Source organism: Podarcis liolepis (assembly GCF_965112155.1).
Source record: "Podarcis liolepis genome assembly, chromosome: Z".
Taxonomy (NCBI): domain Eukaryota; kingdom Metazoa; phylum Chordata; class Lepidosauria; order Squamata; family Lacertidae; genus Podarcis; species Podarcis liolepis.
In genome coordinates this window covers 5,525,362-5,549,281 of record NC_139570.1, presented here as the reverse complement: position 1 = coordinate 5,549,281, position 23,920 = coordinate 5,525,362, and the positions used below count along the sequence as shown (strand labels likewise).

At 44.8% G+C, this 23,920-nt stretch overlaps 1 protein-coding gene across 12 annotated transcripts in view; it reads left to right on the top strand.

The window, feature by feature from the left end:
* The window catches only part of ATP11C (ATPase phospholipid transporting 11C (ATP11C blood group)), a 99,655-nt gene that overhangs the window by 17,847 nt on the left and 57,888 nt on the right, over positions 1-23,920 (top strand). For 5 of the 12 annotated variants that reach the window (XR_014521729.1, XM_083486261.1, XM_083486265.1 and 2 more), the window contains exons 2-3: positions 18,147-18,266; positions 23,115-23,204. Coding sequence is in view for 9 of the 12 variants with exons in the window: in XM_083486261.1 (XP_083342387.1) it covers positions 18,147-18,266; positions 23,115-23,204 (210 nt within the window). In the remaining 3 variants the exon portion in view is untranslated. Of the gene's footprint in view, positions 1-5,603; positions 5,842-10,400; positions 10,583-18,146; positions 18,267-23,114; positions 23,205-23,920 lie in introns of those variants that run through there. The other 7 variants (XR_014521730.1, XR_014521731.1, XM_083486266.1 and 4 more) reach the window with 4 other exon arrangements.

Below are 23,920 nucleotides of genomic sequence, written 5' to 3'. Positions count from 1 at the left end.
TAGAACTGAACTGCCAAAAACTCCCAAGAGCAGTGATGTCACAATCTACTCCAGTTTCTCCTGAAATTGCAATGAAACCACTCGTTATCTGAGCAAGCTATGCAAGTTTACTTGGGGATAAGTCCCAGTTTTTTCGATGTGGCTTACTCCCAGGTAAGTGTGAGTTGGATTGCAGCCTGTATTTTGGTCTTAACAATGCATTTCAAATATAGCTGTGTTTCCTGGCTATAAACTCGTTCAATTACAGTAAAATGCAGCAGCACATTTACATTTTTAAAAAACATAGCATAGGTCCAAAATTTCTCCACTTTCCGCTTTGAGGACTTATGACTTAAGTTTGTATAGCCAAGGTGCAAACAAATTTATAATCAAACTGCTTAGAGGATTGTTTCATAGGAGCCAAAAGGGGCAGGTCTTTTGTTTTTTGTTTTGTTTCAAAATGTTATGTTACAAGCCATTAACACATTTTAAAACTTTTTTAAAAATGCATTTAAAATTAAACCAAAAACATTTCCTTCCTTATCAAAACCAGTTATTATTTATCAGCAGAACTGAGTGATTAAAAACATTGCCACCGTTTTGTCTGAATAAATAAAAAACAACTGTAAATGTTGCTCATTTCCTTTTTCTTTATTGTATCTTGATGTTTGCTATTGCTGCTGATTTGCTAATTGTTTTACACTGATGGTTTCTGTTGATAAGTTCTGTGCTGGCTGGTGGTTAATTTATTGTTAGTTCTTTATAGCCATTGTCTTTAACAATGTGTGTGTGTTTGGTTTTGGTTTAAACTGATTGTAGGTTGCCCAGAGATTGCTCTGTATAAATACACTTTGTCCACTACTGCTGTGGTCTAAACCACTGAGCCTCTTGGACTTGCTGATTGGGGGTTCGAATCCCCACGACGGGGTGATCTCCTGTTGCTCTGTCCCAGCTCCTACCAACCTAGCAGTTCGAAAGCATGCCAGTGCAAGTAGATAAATAGGTACCACTGTGGTGGGAAGGTAAACAGCGTTTCCATGCCCTCTGGCACTCGTCACGGTCCTTCGTGTGCCAGTAGCGGTTAGTCATGCTGGCCACATGCCCCAGAAAACTGTCTGTGGACAAAAGCCGACTCCCTTGGCCTGCAATTGAGATGAGCGGCGCAACCCCATAGTCGCCTTTGACTGGACTTAACCATCCAGTGGTCCTTTACTTTTAGCTTTTAGACCTTCCTTGCTCTCAGTCGGCCTCCACTGAGGTCCGATTCTACTACCTGTTTGCATTCTGTCCTCATTGCATCTGGCTGACCACTGTGAGAACAGGATGCTGGACTGAATGGGACCCCTTGCCCTGACCCACCAGGGTTCTTCTTCTGTTCTTAGGTTTCTTTGGCTGCAATCCCACCTCCTCTAAGATAGGAGAAAACACTATTGAACTTAGTAGGATTTATTTCTGAGTAGATATGGTTAGGGTTTCTCTGCTAACATGTTCTCCTGGTGTAGAGAAGGATGGCTTGTATTTGCAAGCCACTCATTCAAGGAGCACAGAAAGTGGGCTCCTTTGAGCTGAACACACTCTAAAAGGGGGAAGGTGAACTCTGCTAGATCTCTGGCATCCATCTGTCGAGAGACAGTGGAGTTTGCCTCCAGGGTGAAGCCAAACTGCTGCATTAGCAGCACCAAAGTGACTTCCCTGGGGCACAAGCCTGGGCAGTGTGAAGAGGGGTCCTGGCCTGCCCAGGACAAGACCCGCTTCTCGGCCTTGCTGATGTGGTCCAAAGAAAAGAAGAGCAAGACATTTGGCATCAACTTGGCTGCAGGACTTGCGAGAAGGAGGCATACAAGACACCATCCAACTGTCTTAGGGATTCCACTCTGGATTTGTGTAAGGTTTACTCCTTAGCCTTTCCTTCTTTTGAAGATATCCCACAAGGCATCTTCAAAAGAAGAAGATTTAGGATGGGCTACCTTCCCAGATTGGCAAGCCACATCTGCCCCTCACCTCCCTCCACATCATGAGCAGAAACCTTGACCGTTGGACCCACTATTAGTCCCATCCGTTTAATATTCTGGAGCCCGTCTTCACACACAGGGAGAGTCCCTAACTCACTAAGGGACCCATCAGGTCCCCCTCACCTGGTTTGGCCGGCCAGTCAATTTTGTTTTCTGGGTATGGACTCTGCTAATGGTCACAATAATGCAAGAAGCCCTCAAGCAAAGTCACAGTAACTCGGTCACAGCAACTCTGATTTAGTGGCAGATTGCCTCTGACACTGGAGAGTATTATGCAACCATCATGACTAGTAGGTATCAATTGTTGCCCATTGGTTTGTTCTCCAGTCCTGGGCATCTGATCAAGACCTCTTCTGGTGTTAAGAATGAATTATATCTTTCAATTTGGTGGGGTGGGCAGGTACCAGAGATTTGGGAAACATTTATTTCTATAATGCAAGGCAATTCCCAAGGAAGTCAGTACAAAAAGAGATAAGTGTGGTCGGTCAAGGAATACACAAACCAATTGTGTCAAGGACAGTTCTAAAATGATAGACCGGGAGTGGTCAACATCTCCTTGGAGAAGCCTTTGTTATTATTTTAGGGTTGCCAGCTGAACAGAAAAAGAAAAATTCTGATGGGCCTGTGCATTTTTCAGCCGCTTGAGCTGCAGGAATGAGATGAAGCCGTTTAATAGCAAGAAGATCTCGCATCGTCCTTTCCTAGCTCAGGTAACCTGTGGTCCTGCGGTCGTTGCTAAACTATTTTGACCTGCTTTTAACTTTTTAAACTTTTTTTTGGCAAGGTTTTGTTTGTATTTCTGTAAACTGCTTTGATTTTTTTTTTTAATGACACAAGTGTATACCAATTTTTTAAATTAATAAAATAAAATAAAAGCAGCACCCCTCACCCCTGATGGGAGTTGGGAGTCCAGTAACATCCGGAGGACCACAGAACTTTCCCTCCCTGCCTTCATTTCACTAGACCCAGGAAAGAGGCTGCCATGAGTTGAATTCTGCAGGCATTTCACACCTATGCTCAAGTTACTGCCAATATCTTTATCCCAGGCTCCAGTTCACAAATGCATGAGACTGAAAGGTCATTATAGCTGGCCGGACAATGCGCAGCTGCTAATATAGCACAGGAAGAGGATATCATGGTTTATCTTTTGGCTTCTTTTATAAGCAGAGTTGAGTAACGAGAGCTTTATATCTTCAGCAGCTCCAGCATCCGAATACTGGGAAGCATTTATTCAATGGCAGCTACAACAAACACCACAGGGATTAGAGTGTCTTTGCAAGTGCGCAGTGCTTGCTAGCCAATGAAACATTTTTAGCAACCGGTCTGCCATACTTCTCTCTGTGTGTGTGCGTGTGTGCTACACCTGAAAGGCTGCTCCCACTGAACTCAGTTGGACTTTATTTTGAGCGGACATGTATTGGATTGCAGTGCTTTTTTACTTCTGGTATAAATGGGTTGGGGTAGTGGTGGTGAACCCCTGCTTTCATAAAGCTGGAGGCAGCCAAGGCTAGCAACCATTTGCAAGCCTGGCTCAGGACAGAGTATTAATACTGAAAGGCAACTCTTCATTCATGCACATGCCTGCATTCATGCACATACACCCCTGCAAGAACTGGCATGCTCCCAGTGCATTCTGGATACATATTTAACAAGGGAAAGTTTGCTTATTTATGGTAATTGTGCAAAAAACCTTTGTACTGCACTTGACTTGTATCAGATTGCTTAAGAATTTACCCACGATAAAGGTATATTGAAAGCGCCCTGCAAATATCCCAGTCGTTGCAGGTGTATTTTCAAGTGCGTGGGTTTTGCATGTGTTCATCATGCACATGTAATATGCAGAGTTTTCCATCAGCATTAAAAAATAAATAAATTGGAAAACGGTGCTAATAACTAGTGCAGTATCACCTGCCCTGTGGCTTACAACTACCTGTAGGAATTAAGAGAGGTGCATAGGAAACACAGGATGTTAATGACTACCCTTTGTCTTCTAAAACTTTGTATTGTCCATTATCCAGGCTTTCCCGTAGAGATGATGTTATACCTGCAGGTGAGGCAGTGGAAGTGCTGGACCCTTGTCTTGCCTCAGCAATAGACTGAGGGAGAACCAACAAACTGAAGCGCAATCCAGATAAGATTGAGGCATTGTGAATGGGTGGTTCCCTAGACTGGATGGGCGGGAGTTCGCCTACTCTTGATGGGGTTATACTTGCTCTGAAGGAGCGGTTATGCAGCCTGGGAGTACTCCTGGATCCATCACTTGAAATTCAGGGGGCCTCAGACTGCCTTCCATCAGCTTCGGCTGGTGGATCAGCCATGTCCCTGTCTGGTCAGGGAAAGCCTAACTTTGGTTGTTTGTGCTCCAGTAACCTCCAGGTTGAATAACTGCAATGTGTTATATGTGGGGCTGCCTCTGAAGATGGTTCGAAGACACCAGCTGGTGCAGAATTAGGCTGCCAAGTTCCTCACTGGGACAAGGCTATTTGATCATATTACACTGGTCTTGGTCTAACTGCACTGGGTGGCAATTAGTTTCCGGGCCTAATTCACAGCGCTAGTTTTGACTTATAAAGCCTTAAATGGCTCAGGACCGCAATACCTCAAGGGTTGCCTTTCCCCATATGAACTGACCATACGGGGCCCTTCTTCACATGCCCCTTCATGAGAGGTCAGGAGGATGGCAACACGAGACCAGGCCTTTTCTTGGGTGGCTCCTCGCGGGATGCTCTCCCCAGGGAGCCTCACCTGGCACCTTGGTTACCAATCTTTAGGTGCCATGCAAAAAAATTCCTCTTCTCCCAGGCTTCTGACTAATTAAACAATCTATGGCCTTCTGTGGGGGCATTATTTTCGTTTGTTGCTATGTTGTGAGTTTTTGTGGTTTTACACTGTTTTTATATAGAAATTTAATAAATTATTATTATGATTACAGCATTTTTACAACTGGCTTTTAAAAATGAATATAATTATACCATATAATTATTATGTATTAATGAAACACCTTGTATGCAAGTGTCTCAAGGCGGTGTATAATACAAATAGCAAAAAAACAAACAGCATTTTTAAAAATAATAATAAAAAACAGTACAAATTAGATGCCCATGGCAGAGAGCCTTTCATCCACCCAGAAAAGCCCATCAGAACAAAACCTGTGGAACAGGTTTCTGTTAATAATAAGAGTCTGAAGAATGCTAAAATAACTTGCCTGCAGTTTCACAGCCTTCTGCAGGTACTTGTGACAGCCACACAGGGGTTAAAAGGGGGGGCCTTGGCATGGTGAGATCATATAACTACTGTATTTGCATCTTGCATAGTTCTGATAGGGGTTTGTGTACAAGATGGCAAGACTGCCCCTTGCAAGGTACTGCATGTCTCTCGGTTTATTTTTTTCCTGCAGCAGACTTTTGCAGGGAGTGTTGTAAGGATTACAGCTCAGGCATCCCGATCCTTTGCATGTTTACTTGTGAGTTTGTCCCACTGAGACCTGCCGGGCTTTCTCCTTTGTGATTGGTTGATTGTACAGAAGGTTGCAGCCTTAAGGTCAACTAGGCTTGCTACAGAAGTCAAACTGTTGAGGTCACAAGCCCCTCCCTCCCTTTTGGAAGGTGCTTTTTTAAACAGAATGCATTTCCAGCCCAATGTAATTTGATCTTTGCTCAACTTTGTGCCTGTTTTTTCCTGCTTACTGCCTGCTTTTTTAAAAACAACAAACCACACGGCATTTTAGTTCCTTAAAGTATTTATTTTATGGAGTACCACCTCTGCATAGAAGATTGTTGGTTCATTTCGTTGTCTTGAAATGGAATTCTGCTTCACCCCAGAAACTTGGTTGAAGGTGTGGTCTATGGCGGTAAGCCCAAATGTATTCACTGGCTTTTCTGCTTAGCCATTGCATTTGCAAATTAACTGGTGTTTCAGAATTACAGCGTTTGCTCTGGAAAGTATGCAGCAGAGAACAATATGTTGTTTTTAAAATGCAGACGTTTCTGGAAAGGCGAATGGAAGCAAGGGGGAAGGTAAAAATTGAATGCCAGTTAGCAGAAGCCAGAGTTTCACTTAGGTAACGGGATTTACTAAAACACGTTGGATTAGTGTGTTGACTGGTTTGCAGTGATATTTGACTGACCGATGTATCAGAGCTGATCCTGAATAAGGCCACAATCCTGACATCACTTACCTGGGTGTTAGCCTCGTTGAGTTTAATTAGGCATGGTTAGGAGTTGACTGCTTAGGTAATTGTATTAAATGTCGTTTCTTCTTAGGACTATGTGTATGCATGGAGAGATTTTGTGTGTGTGTGTGTGCGCGCGCACACACACACACACATTCTTTTTTAAAAAAGAAAGCATTAAAAAGTGGCAATTCAAACACTGTAAAATTGGCTTTCAAAGCTGGGAAGATTTACTGCTATGTGTTTAGTGTTTAAAATACAGCATAGTATGTTTTAGGGACACGGGTGGAGCTGTGGGTTAAACCACAGAGCCTAGGACTTGCCGATCAGAAGGTCGGTGGTTTGAATCCCCGTGATGGGGTGAGCTCCCATTGCTCGGTCCCTGCTCCTGCCAACCTAGCAGTTTGAAAGCATGTCAAAGTACAAGTAGATAAATAGGTACCGCTCCAGCGGGAAGGTAAATGGCATTTCCATGTGCTGCTCTGGTTCACCAGAAGCGGCTTAGTCATGCTGGCCACATGACCCGGAAGCTGTACGCCGGCTGCCTCGGCCAATAAAGCGAGATGAGCACCGCAATCCCAGAGTCGGTCACGACTGGATCTAATGGTCAGGGGTCCCTTTACCTTTACCTATGTTTTAAGAGTGTATGAGCAATACTGGATCAGGCCAAAGGGCCATCTTGTCTAGCTTGGGTTCCCAAAGTGGGCAACCAGGTGTTACAGCGCTCTCCCAAGTTATGATTCCAAAAAGTTGAGATCCAGAGGCTCACTGCCTCTGACAGTGTTGTTATAACATAGCCGTTGTGGTTATGAGTTTGTTGCTAACTGTCTATTAAAATCATCTAGTCTAGGGGCCACCAGTACATCTTGTAATAACAAATTCCATAGTTTAACTGCGCTCTCGTGTGGATGTCCTTACTGTCATCTGCCCTGAATCTTCCAATGCTTAATTGAATGGCTCTGGGTTGTAGCATTTGTTGCTTTCTTCTACAGTGGTACCCCGCAAGACGAATGCCTCGCAAGACGGAAAACCCGCAAGACAAAAGGGTTTTCTGTTTTGGAGGCGCTTCGCAAGACGAATTTCCCTATGGGCTTGCATCGCAAGACGAAAGCCCATAGGGAAATGCTGGCGGTCGGGAGCAAAGACTTTCGCCCACAGCCGGCCTTCAGAAGAGGACCTCTTCTGAAGGCTGGCGGGTGGCAAAAGTCTTTGCTCCCCCCCGCCTGCCTTCCCCCCCGCCTGCCCCGGGCGATCTTAAAATGCTGGCGGGCGGGAGCGAAGCGTTCGCTGCCGACCCCCAGCATTTTAAAATCTCCCCGGGACAGCAGAGAAGTCTCTGCTGTCCCGGGGGAGATTTTAAAATGCTGGGGGTCGGGAGCGAAGCCCTTGTCCCCCCCCCAGCCCCCCCAGCCTTCAGAAGCCCTTGTTCCCCCCCCCCCAGCCTTCAGAAGAGGTCGGGGGACAGACTGTCCCCGGACCTGGTCTGAAGGCGGTTTCCCTAGGAACGCATTAATTGATTTTCAATGCATTCCTATGGGAAACCGTGCTTCGCAAGACGAAAAACTCGCAAGAAGAAAAAACTTGCGGAACGAATTAATTTCGTCTTGCGAGGCACCACTGTATTTTGTTTTGAAATCAATCATGTTAAGCTATGGGATTTTGCTCATTTTCCATTTCCATTTTAGAGCCAGACTAGTACCTTTAAAATTGCTGTGCTAAAAAAAAGGTTACAGATTTCTGTGACCAGTACAGTGGTACCTCGGGTTACATACGCTTCAGGTTACAAACTCCGCTAACCCAGAAATAGTACCTTGGACTTTGCTTCAGGATGAGAACAGAAATCGTGCTCCAAGGCCTTGCCAGATCTGATAAGACACTGCAATACAGTGGTACCTCAGGTTAAGCACAGTTTCAGGTTAAGAACGGACCTCCAGAACGAATTAAGTTCTTAACCCAAGGTACCACTGTATTGCAGTGTCTTATCAGATCTGGCAAGGCCTTGGCTGCAGACACCACTCTTTTACCTGGTATGACTCTTGGGCCTTTAACAGTTGGGTAGCAGGCTAAAATTCAATAAATGCAGCCTGAATACATAATAATAGGGGCAATGTTGCACTGATTGAACTTTTCAGGAAGGAATCCCAGCATTACGAATGAGTCATTGCATGTCTCAGTTCGCTGGAACAGAAAGTCAGTTATTCAAGGTATATGCCAAGCCAGTGAAATTGTATACATTTATTTGAAAACTGCTTCATTTATTTGAAAAAACAGCATTAGCCTTGCTAACACACTCTAGAACCTGCTTTAAGCTTGGCACTGAATTCAAAGTGAAGTTGTGGGCACCTCTCCAGGCTTATGCAGAGTGCATAGGAAGCTGGCTTATACCAGGTCAGACTATCTGTCTGTCTATCTTCGTATTGTCTACCATTGTTACTCATACAGTGGTACCTCGGCTTACATACGCTTCAGGTTACAGATGCTTCAGGTTACAGACGCTTCAGGTTACAGACTCTGCTAACCCAGAAATATTACCTTGGTTTAAGAACTTTGCTTCAGGATGAGAACAGAAATTGTGCTCCGGCAGCGCGGCAGCAGCAGGAGGCCCCATTAGCTAAAGTGGTGCTTCAGGTTAAGCACAGTTTCAGGTTAAGATCAGACCTTCAGAACAAATTAAGTACTTAACCTGAGGTACCACTGTACTTGGGTCCTCAGCTGCTGTGGGACTACAACTCCCATCATCCCTAGCTAGCAGGGCCAGTGGTCAGGGATGGTGGGAGTTGTAGTCCAGCAACAGCTGGGGACTCAAGCTTCAGAAACATTGCCTGACAGGCCACAGCTCTTTGTGTTCATAGAAGGGTTTTTCCTATTGCCTGGTACGTGAGATCCTTTGACTGGAGATTCCCTGCAATCTTCCTCTTTCAAAACATGTTCTCTGCTACTGAACTACTTTTGCTCCTTGAGAGAGAAGGTGTTGACTTTACCCTTCGATAACTTTGCTTAGCACATCAAGGATGAAAGGGGGGGAGACTTCTCAATCAGACTTCCTCCACAAACCTTTTTGTTGTATTTATGTATCCATTTCACTTGAGTGCTTTCCCATGTTGTTTATTGTTGTTTTAACACAGAGCTTTCCAAACTGGTGGGATCTGGACACACATAAAAAATGCTGTGAAAATACTTTTTTTAAAAAAAAAAGTTTTAAAAATATATATTGAATTTGCCATAAGCTCACCCTCGCCATCTTGTGTCACATTTGTATAATGCACTTAAAACACAATTTAAACATTATATTTGCAGCTGTTTAGCTGAGTCCTGTGTGTTGCAACACGTTAGTGTGTTGGCTGCAGTGTGTACATGTGTCTTGCGAATGCTCCCCGTGAATACAGTAGGATATTGGATGAAGGGCAGTAACAGAAATATAGCTAATGAATGAATAGCTTCCTCTGGGCATTTTAGAATACATTGGGGATGAAAGCAATTTAAATACAAAGAAGTGAGATATGAAAACAAAAGTAATGTAGATGTAACAAAACCAAAACACACTGGGTGCCCTGAATTGAAAGCACAGATTTAAAAATGCTGGGGCCCAGATTGCATGTGTCTAGGTGAATAGCAAGCTCCCCACCTGTTGCTTGCACACAATTGTCTCTGTGTTGTGTAGTTGCCGGGAGGGTTAGAGTAGTTCCTGAGAAACCTGGGTTCAAATTCTGCCTCCACTGCAGAGCTCACTCAGTGGCCAGTCGCAATATCTCAACCTAATCTACCACTTGCAGCTGTTGTGAGGACAAAATGAGGTGAGCAAGATAAAAATGTAATTCAATTTTGTGGGTTTTCTTCAGAATACACCCCCTTCTTCTGCATGGCCTGGTGGAGGGTAATGACCGAGTTCAAAAGCTGTGCTGCCAACTTCTCAAACAACTCCTGCCATTTCTCCCATCCACCCCTAAAAAAATATACAAGTTTGATGCATAAATATGGCAGCAGGTGATTCTAATGTTTATCTCTAGCCTGCTTTGGGGTTGAGGTGGCTTGGTGAAATTCCCTGCCGATTGCTCTGCTTTTTCTTAACAGCAGAAAATATTTTCTCCATGTGGAAGAGCAGGGTAGGGTTTTTGCCTGCTGGTCCATTGGCACCATCTCTCCCTAACCCCATCCCGGTCACTAGATACTGGGGCACAACCTCCCTCTTTCCTTGCCCTAAGCACCCGTCCTTGAATTCCATGGCAGTTGGTCCCCAGACTGGGCGGTTGCTGCGGCAACACTTCTCGATGCCAAATGGGATTTTGAGGACCCTTTATCCCAGGGAGAGGATCCTCTCCTCGGCTCACCCCTGTCCCCCAAATTCAAGATCCTCTACATGGAGCAGAAAACAGCAGCCTCTCATGCGCAGCCCAACTGGTCAAAGCATATTCATGTACCGGTAAGTCGTGTTGACCTTGAAGCTGGCATCTGAAAGCCATGGGGAGGGGGGATAATCTGCCTGCTCCCTACAAATGTGACCTATGCAAGTCCTGTTTTTTGTCTCTCCCTCTATGTGTGTTTTGGTATGTGGGGGGGGGGGGAGTTGTTATTTAGATCCCACCTCTCTAGGCCAAAGGCATAAGGTGAGTTACAGACTGTAAATAATAATACTTGTGTTTTCAAGTCTTCAAATTGCTATCTGTGGATTTTCTAGTTGTGAGGTTTCCAATGACCCTTTAGGGCAGGTTTATATTATCACCTGTCTGTTTGCAGATAGCAAGACTAAGGTTATAATCCTAACACCCCTTTCTGTCCCAGTTTTTAAAATTTTAAATATTGAGCTGTTTGGGTTGGTAGGATGTCTGGGATGTCTGCCTTTCCCTTTTCTTTTTGGTATGTGATTTATTTGTTTAAGGACATATGTAAGTGTTTTGCCGTGGTTTTGGGGGTGGCATGAGTTGTAATAAACCCGAATATTCTCAGGTTTTCTTTTGTGAGATGTGTGGTGGTTTTTCTTTTTTCTTTCTTTTTGGTGCCCACAGAAGTTTCTTACTTTATTGAATGTGCTTCTGGACCATGGAAGTTTTGGGACACAAGATTAGGCTCTCCTGGGTTACCATCCCAGTCTTGGTTTGCACCCAGGACTGGTGGGGCAAGTAAGGAAGGAGTGGCTGGACCCCCCCCCCCCAATTTCTGAAAATATAAAATCAAGCAGATACCTAGGTCTGTCTCCAGGCTGATGGCATTTAGGCATATTCCTTGCGAGGTAAAGAACACAAGTAAGTAGAAACATAGCAGAGGTTTTTTCTTTTAGCAAAGCTGGAGATGAGTTTCAGGTGGTTAAAATAATAATAAATGGAAGCTAGCCCAGGTAACATGGCCTAGTGGTTGGGGGAAACTACAGCTTTCCATGGGTCTACACATACTAGCTCCTTGAGTTTTTAGGTGATGCAAGTTTCTTGTCAAATTCTTTCACGTGACTTAAAAAACATCAGGTCAAAAAGCCAGATCAGTTGTTTTCAAGGTAAGAGCTCACTGTTGTAAATATCATCTTCCTCCCTTTGATTAGTTTAAAAAACAAAACAAAACAGAGACACCTGCTCTGGAGTCTTTTGTTTTCCTTCTTGAGAGCTTTTTGGCGGAGTGCCTGTTTCTATGAAAATCGGACCCTTTTAACTCAGAGGAGGGAAGCCTTTGCGTGAGTGACCTGTGTGTTTTACAGATCTTTAAATATTCAGCTTCCTGTTCGTTTTACTTGTTCCTCTGATGCTTTTTCTTGTGTGGGTGTAGAATGAAGGTCAAGATTACAGTTCCTGCTCTCATTATTGCAAACTGTTGCAATCAGTGAAGCCTTTCTTGTTGGTTGGAACTGGGCTTAGAAAGATGTTTTTGCACTAGAATTTAGGGGATGTAGAAAGCTGCCGAATGCGAGGTTGTGTTACTTGCTCATAGGGGGCAGGTATGCATGCAAAATACTGTCTACTCAAGGCTGTCTTAAGCATATGCGGCGCTGGGGTGCGAAGATCCACCCGGTGCGCCCCCCCCGGTTGCCCAGTCCCAGGCGCGCTGGAGGGCAGAGTTGGCCGGCCGCCTTAGCATCTCGCTCGCCCCCCGAACTGGTGGTGCAGAGAGCCTGCCATGGTGCTCCAACTGACGGGCGGGCTCTTCCCCGGGCTCAACTTTCGGGCCCCAAACTCTCTCAGCCTGGCGCCTCTGAGAGCCAGGCACTCGGGTGTCCTGCAGCCCTAGCACCTATGGGTAAGACGGCCCTGTGTCTACTACAGCCTTTTTGACCTGGCACCCTCCACATCTTTCAGACTGATGCATGGTCAAGCCAGCATGGTCACTAATCAGGGTATCAGCCGAAGGGTATCTTTACTTGACTATAATAGGCATTACTTTTCTGAGAGTGTGTGTCATCTTCATGGTTGCTTTAAAGAGGAGTTGCTTCAACACAAACTTCAACTCTTCCACAAAGATCAGTGGGAGGCATTTTTGTGCTAGTGTATTCTAGAGGATTTTGGGTGCGTTCAGATGTGGCAAATGTTGCACTAGTTTCCCCAGTTGTCCTGTTTTCTAACAATGTTGCTTTTGTACTTAAGTACCTGGTGTGCTGTGGAATTTTGGCTTTTTGACAAATACACTGGCATGCTGTGCTAAATTTCATTTTCACCAGTATTGTGGCACAGCAATGCCCTTTCCGCACATGTGTGCTCTTTTCCCCCTATGATTTCCTCATGAAAACAGGAGGGAACTGTATGCCAGCATCCCACCCCAATTTTTTCAGTTTTCTCCTGGGATTTTCCACGTTAAAAGGGCTGCAAATGGATTATTTCTGGAATCAAATTAGTGCTATATTCCATTAGTTTTCCTGGTGGCTTTTGTGTCATGTGAAAGCCCAGATACAATGCAGAAATGAACAGCTAGGGAAATGTTGGGGAAATGGAACAAACTTTTGTGTGAATAACTCAGGCAATATAAATGCCTTAGTGATGAATTTATACTGGGCAAGTCCACACACCACTCTGCTTTATTAGTTCTGTAATATTCCAATGTTACCTCAATTGTCTGGAGGAGCACACTTGCACTATAACAGAAAAACAGTAAACAGTAGCAAGGAAAACTCCTGGAACACGTACAGCATGAAAAGTTGCAGAATTTCAGCTATGGAGCATACATTGATAGGAAACAAACCTGGAAAATTTTGCAGGTGCAAACGGTATTGAAAGGATCACTTATAACTGCCCCAATATCATCATTACCATAAATAATCATGAACTAGCAATAAAAAGTGACGTCAGGAGGGACCCTTAAAAATGCTTAATGCTGGTTGAATCGTGCCCTCTGCATTGACCGAAGTGGTCAAGTGGGCACGTGTGGGGTAGGGCGATCTCGTAGGTAAACTGGTCCCAAGTTTTTAAGGGGTTTATATACTAATAGTATCTCCTTGAACCTGGCAAATTCTTTATCTCTCACAACTTCAGGATTTTAAGCTAGCAGATATGGGCAGTTCTGCTTTAAGGTGCGTTGCCTATAAAGTATGAACAACGAAACAGGTGTGGTGTTTTTTCTGGGAAATGTCATTTGCCTTGAAATGTACCTAAATGTATTGTGAAACCTGTTGGGAAAGCTATTTAACTATTTGCACAGGGAACAGTTGGCTCAACAGAATGACCACCACTTTGATCCTTCCAAATCCTCTTTCTTCAGAACAACTGGTTGTCTGGGTGAATTATGAGATTTCTCAAAAAATATCCAATTAGCTGCTTTTGACTTGAAGTACTGGAATTGTACTCCGGGGCACTGCAGTGTGTTTCAGTGAACTTGACGTATGCTATTTCTTGTAATGTGTAAAATAACCTGGCAAACGAGGTTGGTAACACTGGCCTCTTGCTCATTTCAGATGAGTTTAGGCCATAGACAAGATTTGAACTGGAATGACTTTGTCCAGAGTAAGTCTGGTTATGAGGGAGAGAACCATGAAAGCAGCCTCTGCCAAGCTGGTGCCCTCCAGATGTTTTGAACTGCAACTTGCATCAGCCTTAAACGGAGGTTGGATGGCCACCCGCCATCTTTGATTTAGTTGAGACTCCTGCATTGCAGGGGGTCTACAGCTCTATGATTCAGTGGTACAATCATGGATGTGCCCAAAGAGGCCACACCCTGCGACGTTGTGGAGTGACTCGAGTTAGTATGCTGTGTCTAAGCCAGACACAGTGACACGTCCCAGTTATAAATACTATATAGCCTGTTCAGACAGCCCATATTTGTCTGAAGATAGTAATAATAATAATAATAATAATTAAGGTATACTTCAGGTATAGGCGTGTATTTGAGCCATACAAGCCATTCAATATTTGGTAGAATTGTTAACAAATCTGTAATTGTGGCTCAATCCTCTTTCATTCGATGCTGCTCTCTTGGGGCAAGGGCTGGGGGTCATGAGGGGCTTTATCCCCTTAAGCGGGTCTCTCCCTGCCCTCTGGGCTCCCAAATTCTTTTCACTCTTGTAAACACCTGGAGTTGGATTACCGTACTTTGTGGAAAGGGTCAGTCCTTGGTCAGCCCTCCACTCCAAATAAAAGCTTTGGACTCCAAATAAAGGCTGAACTTTAAAAAATAATAATCCACATATACTGGCCTTCGGAGTACATAGTGCCGTCAAGATTTGACTTGCATATCATAGCTTTGGGGATCATCCCCATGTGTTTCAGAGTCACTCTGTGTCCTTCTGATTTGACTTGTCATTCAGGGCCAAACTAGATCTGTTAAAAATTGTGCTCATTCTTCCACCATATTCAGTATAATGGAGAATCTTTAAAAAAAAGCCTGCTATAACAACTTCTTCTCTTTTCCCCACAGAAGTTGTTGAAATACATAGAACTCAGAATGGATTAAGCTTGATACATCCAGGGCTGTGTGTGTCTTTCTCTATGTGTGTGTGCACAGGACATTTTTAAAGTTTGATTTTTAAAACAAAGCAAAGGGAAAACGTGTAACCTTTCCGCTTTCTGCCAGAACTGGATGCAGTTCTCCCCTTGTGAGAGGACGAAGCCTGCCAGATTTTGGAGCTACCATATTTTTCCATGTATAAGACTAGGTGTTTTTCCTAAAAAACAATGTCAAAAAATGGGGGGGGGGCCTTATACGCAGATACATCTCCTACATTTTCTTAAATCAGGGTCCCAAAAAAAAGGTGGGCATCTTATACATGGGGGCGTCTTATAGATGGAAAAATACAGTATCTTCTGTGGTTCTGCTGCAAGGACAGGCTTCCCCCCAGTTTTGTTGTGGGCAGCAATCACAGGTCCACGGGGTGGTAAGAGAGCATGGGTCCTCAGGAAAGATGGGCAGCAAAGTATCACTCCCTCCAGCAAAGAGACTGTTACCCAAAGGGTAGATGTTTGGGGGCAGGCTTCTCCAGAACACCCCCCCATCCCTGGATTTTTAGGAATCACAGCCTGTTCTCTCTCTCTCTCTCTCTCTCTCTCTCTCTCTCTCTCTCTCTCTGAGAGAGAGATCTCTTCTTTGACCATGAATGATGAAAAAAGGTCATGTATCCCTAAGGAATACCGTGATGGAATGGAAAGTATTGCCCTGATTAACCATGTATAGTGGTACCTCGTGTTACATATGCTTCAGGCTACATACTCCGCTAACCCAGAAATAGTACCTCGAGTTAAGAACTTTGCTTCAGGATGAGAACAGAAATCGTGCTCCGGCGGCGCGGCGGCAGCAGGAGGCCCCATTAGCTAAAGTGGTGCTTCAGGTTAAGAACTGTTTCAGGTTAGGAACGGACCTCCGGAACGAATTAAGTACGTAACCAGAGGTACCACTGTAATTCAGAGGCTGTGCACACCCCAACCACGCACATCTACATGCAACATATAATTTGGCATTTATTCAGCTGCTGGCAAAGCTTTGTTCATGGGCTCGACAAGCAGACTTCCACACTGAATTGAAGACCAGGGTTGCTGTTCAGTGCTCTTCTTTGCTGTTTAGTGCACCCCTGAAGATGTTTTGAATAGTAAATGTACTGCCAGGCTTATGGCTGCGTCGAGGCCAGGAAATAGGTTTGGAAGGATTTTCTATTTTATTTCCATCTTACCCTGCGTGCACTCCCGAAAGAGAGTTTGGGAGGAAGGAAACAGAATTGTGAATTTGCTCTAGAAGCCTCATGGTCCTGGATCATTTTTTATGTCAAGGTCTCTGTACAGAAACTCTCCGATCCGACACTGGATGCTCCTGGGAATTTCCAGTACAAAGCTCCGGTCAATGATAGATATGTACCTCCAGTTGCATTAATGCTATTTTTAAACTGCCGTCCTCCCCTGCAATAGGAGGAAAATCCTCTCCTTACTACTTGGTTATGAGCAAGGTTTTTCCACACTGGAAGGAACGAAGAAGGTTGGGTGTGTGACTATCGGAGCTCGGCATATAAAATGCTCTGGAGTGTTATCCAATCTCACATCAGTTGATTGTGTTGTATGTGCTTTTTTTGCCGTGACCTACTTTTCTAAAAGTTATTGCGTGGTCTTCTACATCCTCCTTTGTTTTCCCATTGTTGGAGAAGGTAGATTGGATGGAATGGACTATGAATTGGATCCGGTATGTTCTTACCGGGTTTGTCTTTTCTTTTTCATTTTAGGTGGAATATTTTATTTTATTTATTTATTTCTATTCTATTCTATTCTATTCTATTCTATTCTATTCTATTCTATTCTATTCTATTCAACTTTAAAAAAAGGAACTTTCACCCACCACGAGCTTGCCTGCCCCCAAATATGCCTGTTGCAGGAGATTGTAGGAGGCAGAGGTTCCGTCTTGCGCCTAAGATTGGGGGGGCCTGGTGTGTGTTGAGTTGTGTCATGTGTGCGATGTGCGCCGTACGTCATATGCTTGGCGACATCACATCGTTGGGAGGAAGCCGCGCATGGAGCCCAGCATGGCACTGCTTCCTCTCTTGAGCTCAGGAGGAGCCAGTCGCTTGGCACCAGCCTCTTCTTTGCCATCCAATATTGAGGGGGCCGAAGACTCCTCCGCCCTTGGGAGTTCATGCGCCTGGTGGGATGTGTTTGGGGGCCTTGCTCTCTTCAGCAGGAGTTCTGTGGGATGTACCTAGTGCAGCTGCATTCTGCTGCGGGAGATTATCTGCCCCTAAAGGGGTATGTTGGTTTCTTGTGGTCTTCTCATTGGAGAACCTCTGATAAGGTTGGAAGAACTCCAGGACTCCCTGGAGCATGCTGGAAATCCTCATTTGCAGAAGATTCTCCCTTAGGAGTCAACTTGTTTTCCTGTTGGAAGACCTGCACTGTGTTGTTCCTCCATTTCTTGGTGCCTTCAGAAGGAAGGGACCATTGAGGGGTCTAATGTGGAACTCCCAGGAATGTTTGTTTGCTCCCATGTTAAGATTTGGATAGCATCGAAACGCTGGCTTTCAGTTTTGCCCCAAAGCTCTCCAAGTTACTAATTGCTGCTTTGCTTCCACTGCTGCTCTTAACGTTTTTGTTGTTGCTGCTGCCGCATCACTGTACACAAATGTGGTTTTTTATTATTTTTATTCTATGCTAATTACTTGTTTCATACTGTTATCTGCCTTGTGGCAGGATATAATGTTTTAAATGAATGAAATAGGTAGCTGGGATATAACTTTAGGGAAACAGCAGCATATGTACATTGTGTACCACCAGCTCTGAATAGAGTTGGTCTGTACGTTTGGAATGGTAATTTCTCTTTGTGGGACACACGTTCTCTGCACATCTGTGTAATTTCCCAAGAGATTTCCTCACTGACTAACATTAGGAGCGGCTCCCCAAATGCACAAATGAATTGTGTGCATGGAGGGGCCCCTGGCATCCAGTGAATGCCACAAGCCCTTGGGAACATGGAAGTTCCATGTTGTTAATGAGCCCATAGGCTATTGACCCGGGGCACCGAGGGTGCAGAATCCCACAGACACAGAAGCCTGCTTTGCAATATGTTTGGGGGCCTGTGACTTAATCCTCTTCCTCTTCTATCTGCAGCTTGTCGGGGAAGAGAAACGTGTTGGGACACGAACTGTCCTTGTTGGCCACCATCCGCTTCCCACGCCAGAGGCTTACATTCCACAGAAGTTCTGCTCTAACCAAATAGTCTCTTCCAAGGTACGTTTGCCGCATGAATGCTGTTGCGGGAATGGCATGCGAGCTCTTGACAATTCATGTGAACACTGTAATAACCATGCTTTAATTGCTGCACCGGCCCACCCGACCTGTTTTTATCTTCACAACAACCCTGCGGAGTATTTTAGGCAGAAGGGATGTGGCCGGCCGAAAGTCACCCAGCGAGCATCATGGAAGAGTGGAGAAGGTTCTCCTGGTCCTTCATGGTTTAGAGACTCTTCTCATAACCTGCAGTACTTAGATCCTGTTCAGGTTACAGTTCTACTCCAGAGTGTGCCGTCAGCAAAAGCAATTTTGTGTTCTGTTACTTTCCCCCCAGACTTGTTTTGAACTTGGGAATCACTCTGACCATCATTAACCTTATGACTTGATAATGAGTTATGAAGATCACTCGCAAGCTGTGCCTGGTTTTTGTTCTGGGGGGGTGGGGTGTCTTTTGTTTAAAGCTTACACTTTGTTAGTGATCCAGCTCATCCACGAGGTCCTCCAGGCATAACAAGAAATCTCTTGCAAAAAGGCAGTCTGTGAGACCCTTTATCAGTCTGGTGCACTTATTTTGCTGCTATTTTGCAGCTCTGTTTGTTATAGCTAAGAATAAAACCTATGCATGAAGGAACTCTTTCCCAATCCCGCAAGGTGTTCCAGTTTTAGAACTGCATGAAACACAAAAGACCCGTAGTTCCTCTTTTGTAGCTTCTTCCGTCTGGCACAAGTAGCCCAGCTAATGGCTTTATTACATTTATGAGTGGGAACTGCAATAAAATGGTACAGAGGGTACTGTCCGGTGTTCCAGCTAACCAACCGTATCTTCTTCCAAGACATCCCATCTGGTTATTATTGTTATTTGTTAAATTGTTATTTGTTAAATATGCTGCTCTTCATCCAAAGATCCCAGGGAGGTTTGCAAGACAAAAATACAAAATGATAATTCAAAATACATAATGGAACAACAACAAAACCCCCAATAACCCCGCTCCCACAAATACGTTCAAAAAGCCATAGAAAGTTAATCAGCTCAACACCTGGTTGAAGAGGAACGTTTTTGCCTTGTGCCTAAAGATATGTAATGAAGGCTCCAGACAAGCCTCCATGGGGAAAGCCTTCTGCGAACAAGGAGCCACTACAGAAAAGGCCCTTCTTGAGTTGTCACCCTCCAAACCTCTCCTGGAGGAGGTGGCACATAAAGAAGGGCCTCAGATGGTGGGTAGCAGGGTCTGGGTAGGTTCATATGGAGAGAGGGGGAGTCCTTGAGTTATTGCACTTCGCTCTCTTACACACAGACACACACAGAGTTCTCTGGCTCCCCCCACCCCAATAGACACTGAGCATGGTCAGTCCTCATTGAACTGTTGTGTTGTTGTTGCTGTTATTGTTATTTTGTCCCCTTGACTTTTTCTTTCTTGCTTCTTCTTCACCCTTTGGGATTTTTGCTGATCCAACCTCCTCGTTTTCTCAGCCACACTTCCTCCAAGCACTCGCCATCTGCACGTGCTGTTACAGGGAGTCATATATAGAACCATTTTGGAGCGCTGAAGCTGGTGAAATTTCCAGATAATTAGAAAATACAAAACGATTGTGAATTATACAAGGAGAGCTTGGATAAAATATTAGGGTCGACAACCCTAAATATTTTTTTTATGTGCACAAATCTCCGTTTCTTCTGTGCAGCAATATTTGCAAAGCAGAATGAAAGTATAAATTGCACCCAAACTTCAATTTTTTATTTTTGTTTTTTAAAAAGAGCTAATGCAAACCAGGCAAGGCAAGGCACAGCGCAAGCTGCACCTCTTGAATCTTTTAATATATTTACTGTTGCATTGTCTGGGAAGTCTTGCTCTCATTGTGTGTAGCTCGGAAGGTGGAACAAAAGGCAACAGTTTTTCCAAGCCAGGAAAGCAGGTGGCTGCTATCAGCGGGCAAAAGGGGAGTTGCGTAAAACATCGTGACAACCTCCGCTAGTGGTTGACATTCAGCAGATTCTGTGCATCAACTGCTGTATGTTTCATGTGCCTTTTGTGTGCCAGGAAAAGGTCGGGTTCCCATACCGCTTTCTCTGCTCTGCAAAGCATCCATCTGCACTTTTCACGTGGTCTCGCAAAATGACTCAGTGCAAACTCAGCTTCCCCCACTTGCTATTTAGCGGACGAGCCGGGGGGGGGGCTTTCTTGTGGGTGTGGAGCTCCTGGTGCTTGCTGGATCAATTCAGAAGCTTGTCCTTTGAGTGGTGAAAGTCTGGGCTGTGCAGTAGGCAGATGAGAGGATTGACCCTGGAGCTGGAAAGGTTGTCCTTGCCAAGGCAGAACCCCAGGCTAACAAGAGGAGAGTCAGCGGCTACTCTCGATGGACACTGTCATTCCAGCCCTTGGAATCTGTTTACAAGGGAGATGCTGCAACCTGCTGCCCTAATGTCTCGCTATATGGGCTGGCGGATCGTGGAGCTATCGGTTCTGGGTTCTAGCCCTTGCAGTTCCAGACAGTAGTACAGAGCTTTCCAAACTGTCTCTCATGACACATTAGCATGTTGGCTACAGTGTGTAGGTGTGTCGCACAAATGCTCCCCACGCTCTTCCTGGGGCTGGAAAGGGGTTAATTTAACCTCCAGTTTGCTAGTAGAACTGAATTACCATGTCATGAAATATGCATGTCTAAAAAGTGTGTCACCAACAGGAAAAGTTTGGAAAGCTCTGCAGTAGCACAAGAGAGTTGTTGTTGTTATTTATTAAATCTGTATACCACCCTTCATCCATACATCTCGGGACAGTTCACATAATAATAATAATAATAATAATAATAATAATAATAATAATAATAATAATTTTTATACCCCGCCCTCCCCAACCAGAACCGGGCTCAGGGCAGCTAACACCAATAAAATTACAATAAAACATAATAGGAAACAAAACAACAACAACAACAAAAGTTAATTAAAATACAGGTTAAAATACAATTTAAAATGCAACCTCATTTTAGTAGTAGCCCATAAATCAAAACCATAAGGGGAAGGAAACATAAGGGTCAGACTGTGTCCAAACCAAAGGCCAGGCGGAACAGCTCTGTCTTGCAGGCCCTGTGGAAAGATGTCAAGTCCTGCAGGGCCCGAGTCTCTTGTGACAGAGCGTTCTACCAAGTCGGGGCCAGTACTGAAAAGGTCCTGGTCCTAGTTGAGACCAATCTAATCACCTTGCGGCTCGGGACCTCCAAAGTGCTGTTATCTGTGGACCTTAAGGTCCTCTGCAGGACATACCAGGAGAGGCGGTCCCATAGGTACGAGGGACCAAAATAAAAACACAAACTACAGAATAAAAACAAGAACGAAAACAAAAGAAAACAGTAGCCCCCTTCCACGAAAGGGCCACATTAAACCAAAGAAACACAGCACACAAAACAACCAGCCGTAGCAATGATTATTTTTGCTGCCAGGTCTCTACTGCAGCTGGATTTGGCTGGCCTAGGAAGTGGCACACCCCCTCCTCTGTTAATTCCCACAACCACCCTGTGAGGAAGCCACGGCTGAGAGGCAGTGACTGGCTCTAGGTCAACCCAGGGAGCTTCATGGTCGAGTGGGGATTTGAACCCTGATCTTCCAGGTCCTGACCTAACACTCTTAGCTGCTGTGCCACCCTGGCTCTCACTGCACTGTGAGGGAGACCACAACATTTCTGATGACTATACTATTGATCAGTAGCTTGAGAAGACCCGAATAGGCTGGGATTCTGTAAGCCAGTGGAGGTCCCTTCCCACTGACTTGGTATTGTTGAGGCAGAGGAGAAGCCAAGAGGCTGTATCAAATGCATACCTTGCCAGAGCAATATGTTTGGCAGCCTTTCGTTTCGAACCAAGGGACTGAAGACACGGTGCATTTTGCCATTACGTTTGGAAGCACTTTCTGATATTTAAGTCCTGGTGCTTCTTCAGCAATGCAAAGGCAGTAGCTGGCCCTCAAGGCTGCCTTCCCTTCCCCACCTCACCTTATTTCAAGCTGGCTTGTGTGTGCGGGAGAGACAGGGAAAATGCCGCCCCCTTTAAACCTTCACATCTCTTGTTTTTGGCACTAGAATTTTTGAGTGGGGTTATGCGCCAAACCAAACCTTTTGCAAACGCTGGCGTAAGACCCACGGGACACGGCTCATAGAAACGAAAGGAGGAAAACCAACGTTTCTGAGTGGGTAGCAAAGCAAGCTCTTCACGGAGCAAGATGCTTATTTCTTTCCGTTGGAAATGACACCAAAGGGGTGTGTGGATGTCTGTGCATGTGTGCCCATTATAATTGTTTGCCCCTTTAAAAGCCACCCACTTTATATTTATAGACAGAGATAGATAGATAGATAGATAGATAGATAGATAGATAGATGACAGATAGATGACAGATAGATAGATAGATAGATAGATATATTGAACAGATGATAGGTATCCCAATTTTGGTGCGGTCTTCAGAGGCAGGGCTGGCCCACTCCACCCATGAGGGAAGGTGAGGTGACCGCCTCAGGCAGCCGAATCCAGAGGGGCAGCAGATCCAGCCTCTGAGGATTGCATCGCCCACAGCCCCTCCAATACCATCTCCGCAGCAGCCTCTTGGCAAATAGGAGGCACTTCAGGTCTCCTTCCATCCTCGTTCCCAATGTAGCTTGTTATTCTCCCATTGTTCCTGATGTAGTTCCTTGACCCTCACTTCTTCCCTGGTGGGGGGTGGTTTGTGTGTGTGCGTGCGTGTGTGCCATTTTCTGGTTAGCTTCAGGTGCCAAAATGTCTCAGGGCAACCCTGTTCAGAAGAGGCCATTGCTGGTCAAAGTCTTGGTTCATACCTGCCTCTTTTGCTTTTTTGCCCCACAGTACACTGTCTGGAATTTTCTTCCAAAGAATCTCTTTGAACAGTTCCGAAGAATTGCCAACTTTTACTTCCTTATCATTTTCCTTGTACAGGTAAGGCTGCTTTAGAAAAAGCAATGAAGGTGAGGGAGAATGTTGCTGGTGTGTGTGTGTGTGTGTGTGTGTGTGTGTGTGTGTGTGTTTAAGTACCAGTCATTGAAATGTTTCAATGCCATCCTTCTAAAATAAAGACTCTTATTTTCAAGGCATAAGTTAGTGGGTTCGTGTTTACAGAACACGACAACAATGGTGTCATTTGCTCCAGCCTAGAGACACTACATTATATAGCTGCTTCTCTTCAATGGTCAAAGATGCGTCATCCCCTCCCTCCTGCACACACAACAGCTTGTGATGAGGCGCCCAAATACCTCCCTGTTACGTTGTCTAGATGCTACACAAATGCAGAAGTAAATTTCTGAGTGTGCATTTCTTTGTGGGTAGGCGAATAGCAACCACAGATGTGGGCTGTGTCCTTTTCACTTCTGCTTTCTGATTAAAGAGGCTAGAGCTGAATCAGGAGACTCTTTTAAAAAATAAAATCAAAAGCAAGCTGAAATTCTGCAGACCAACCGTTTCAGGGAAGGAAAGTAGGGGAGTGGGTTCAGCTTCTGTTGATGTCGGATGGGTTTTCAGTGCTTCAGCGTTTTTTTTAAAAAAGGGCTCTTGCCACTGCTCTTGGGCAGCATATCTGCTGACGTATATTAAAAGCACTCACTGTTGTAGATGGAGGAGAGCATCTTGGCCCATTCCTCATAAGCCTGAACCTTCCT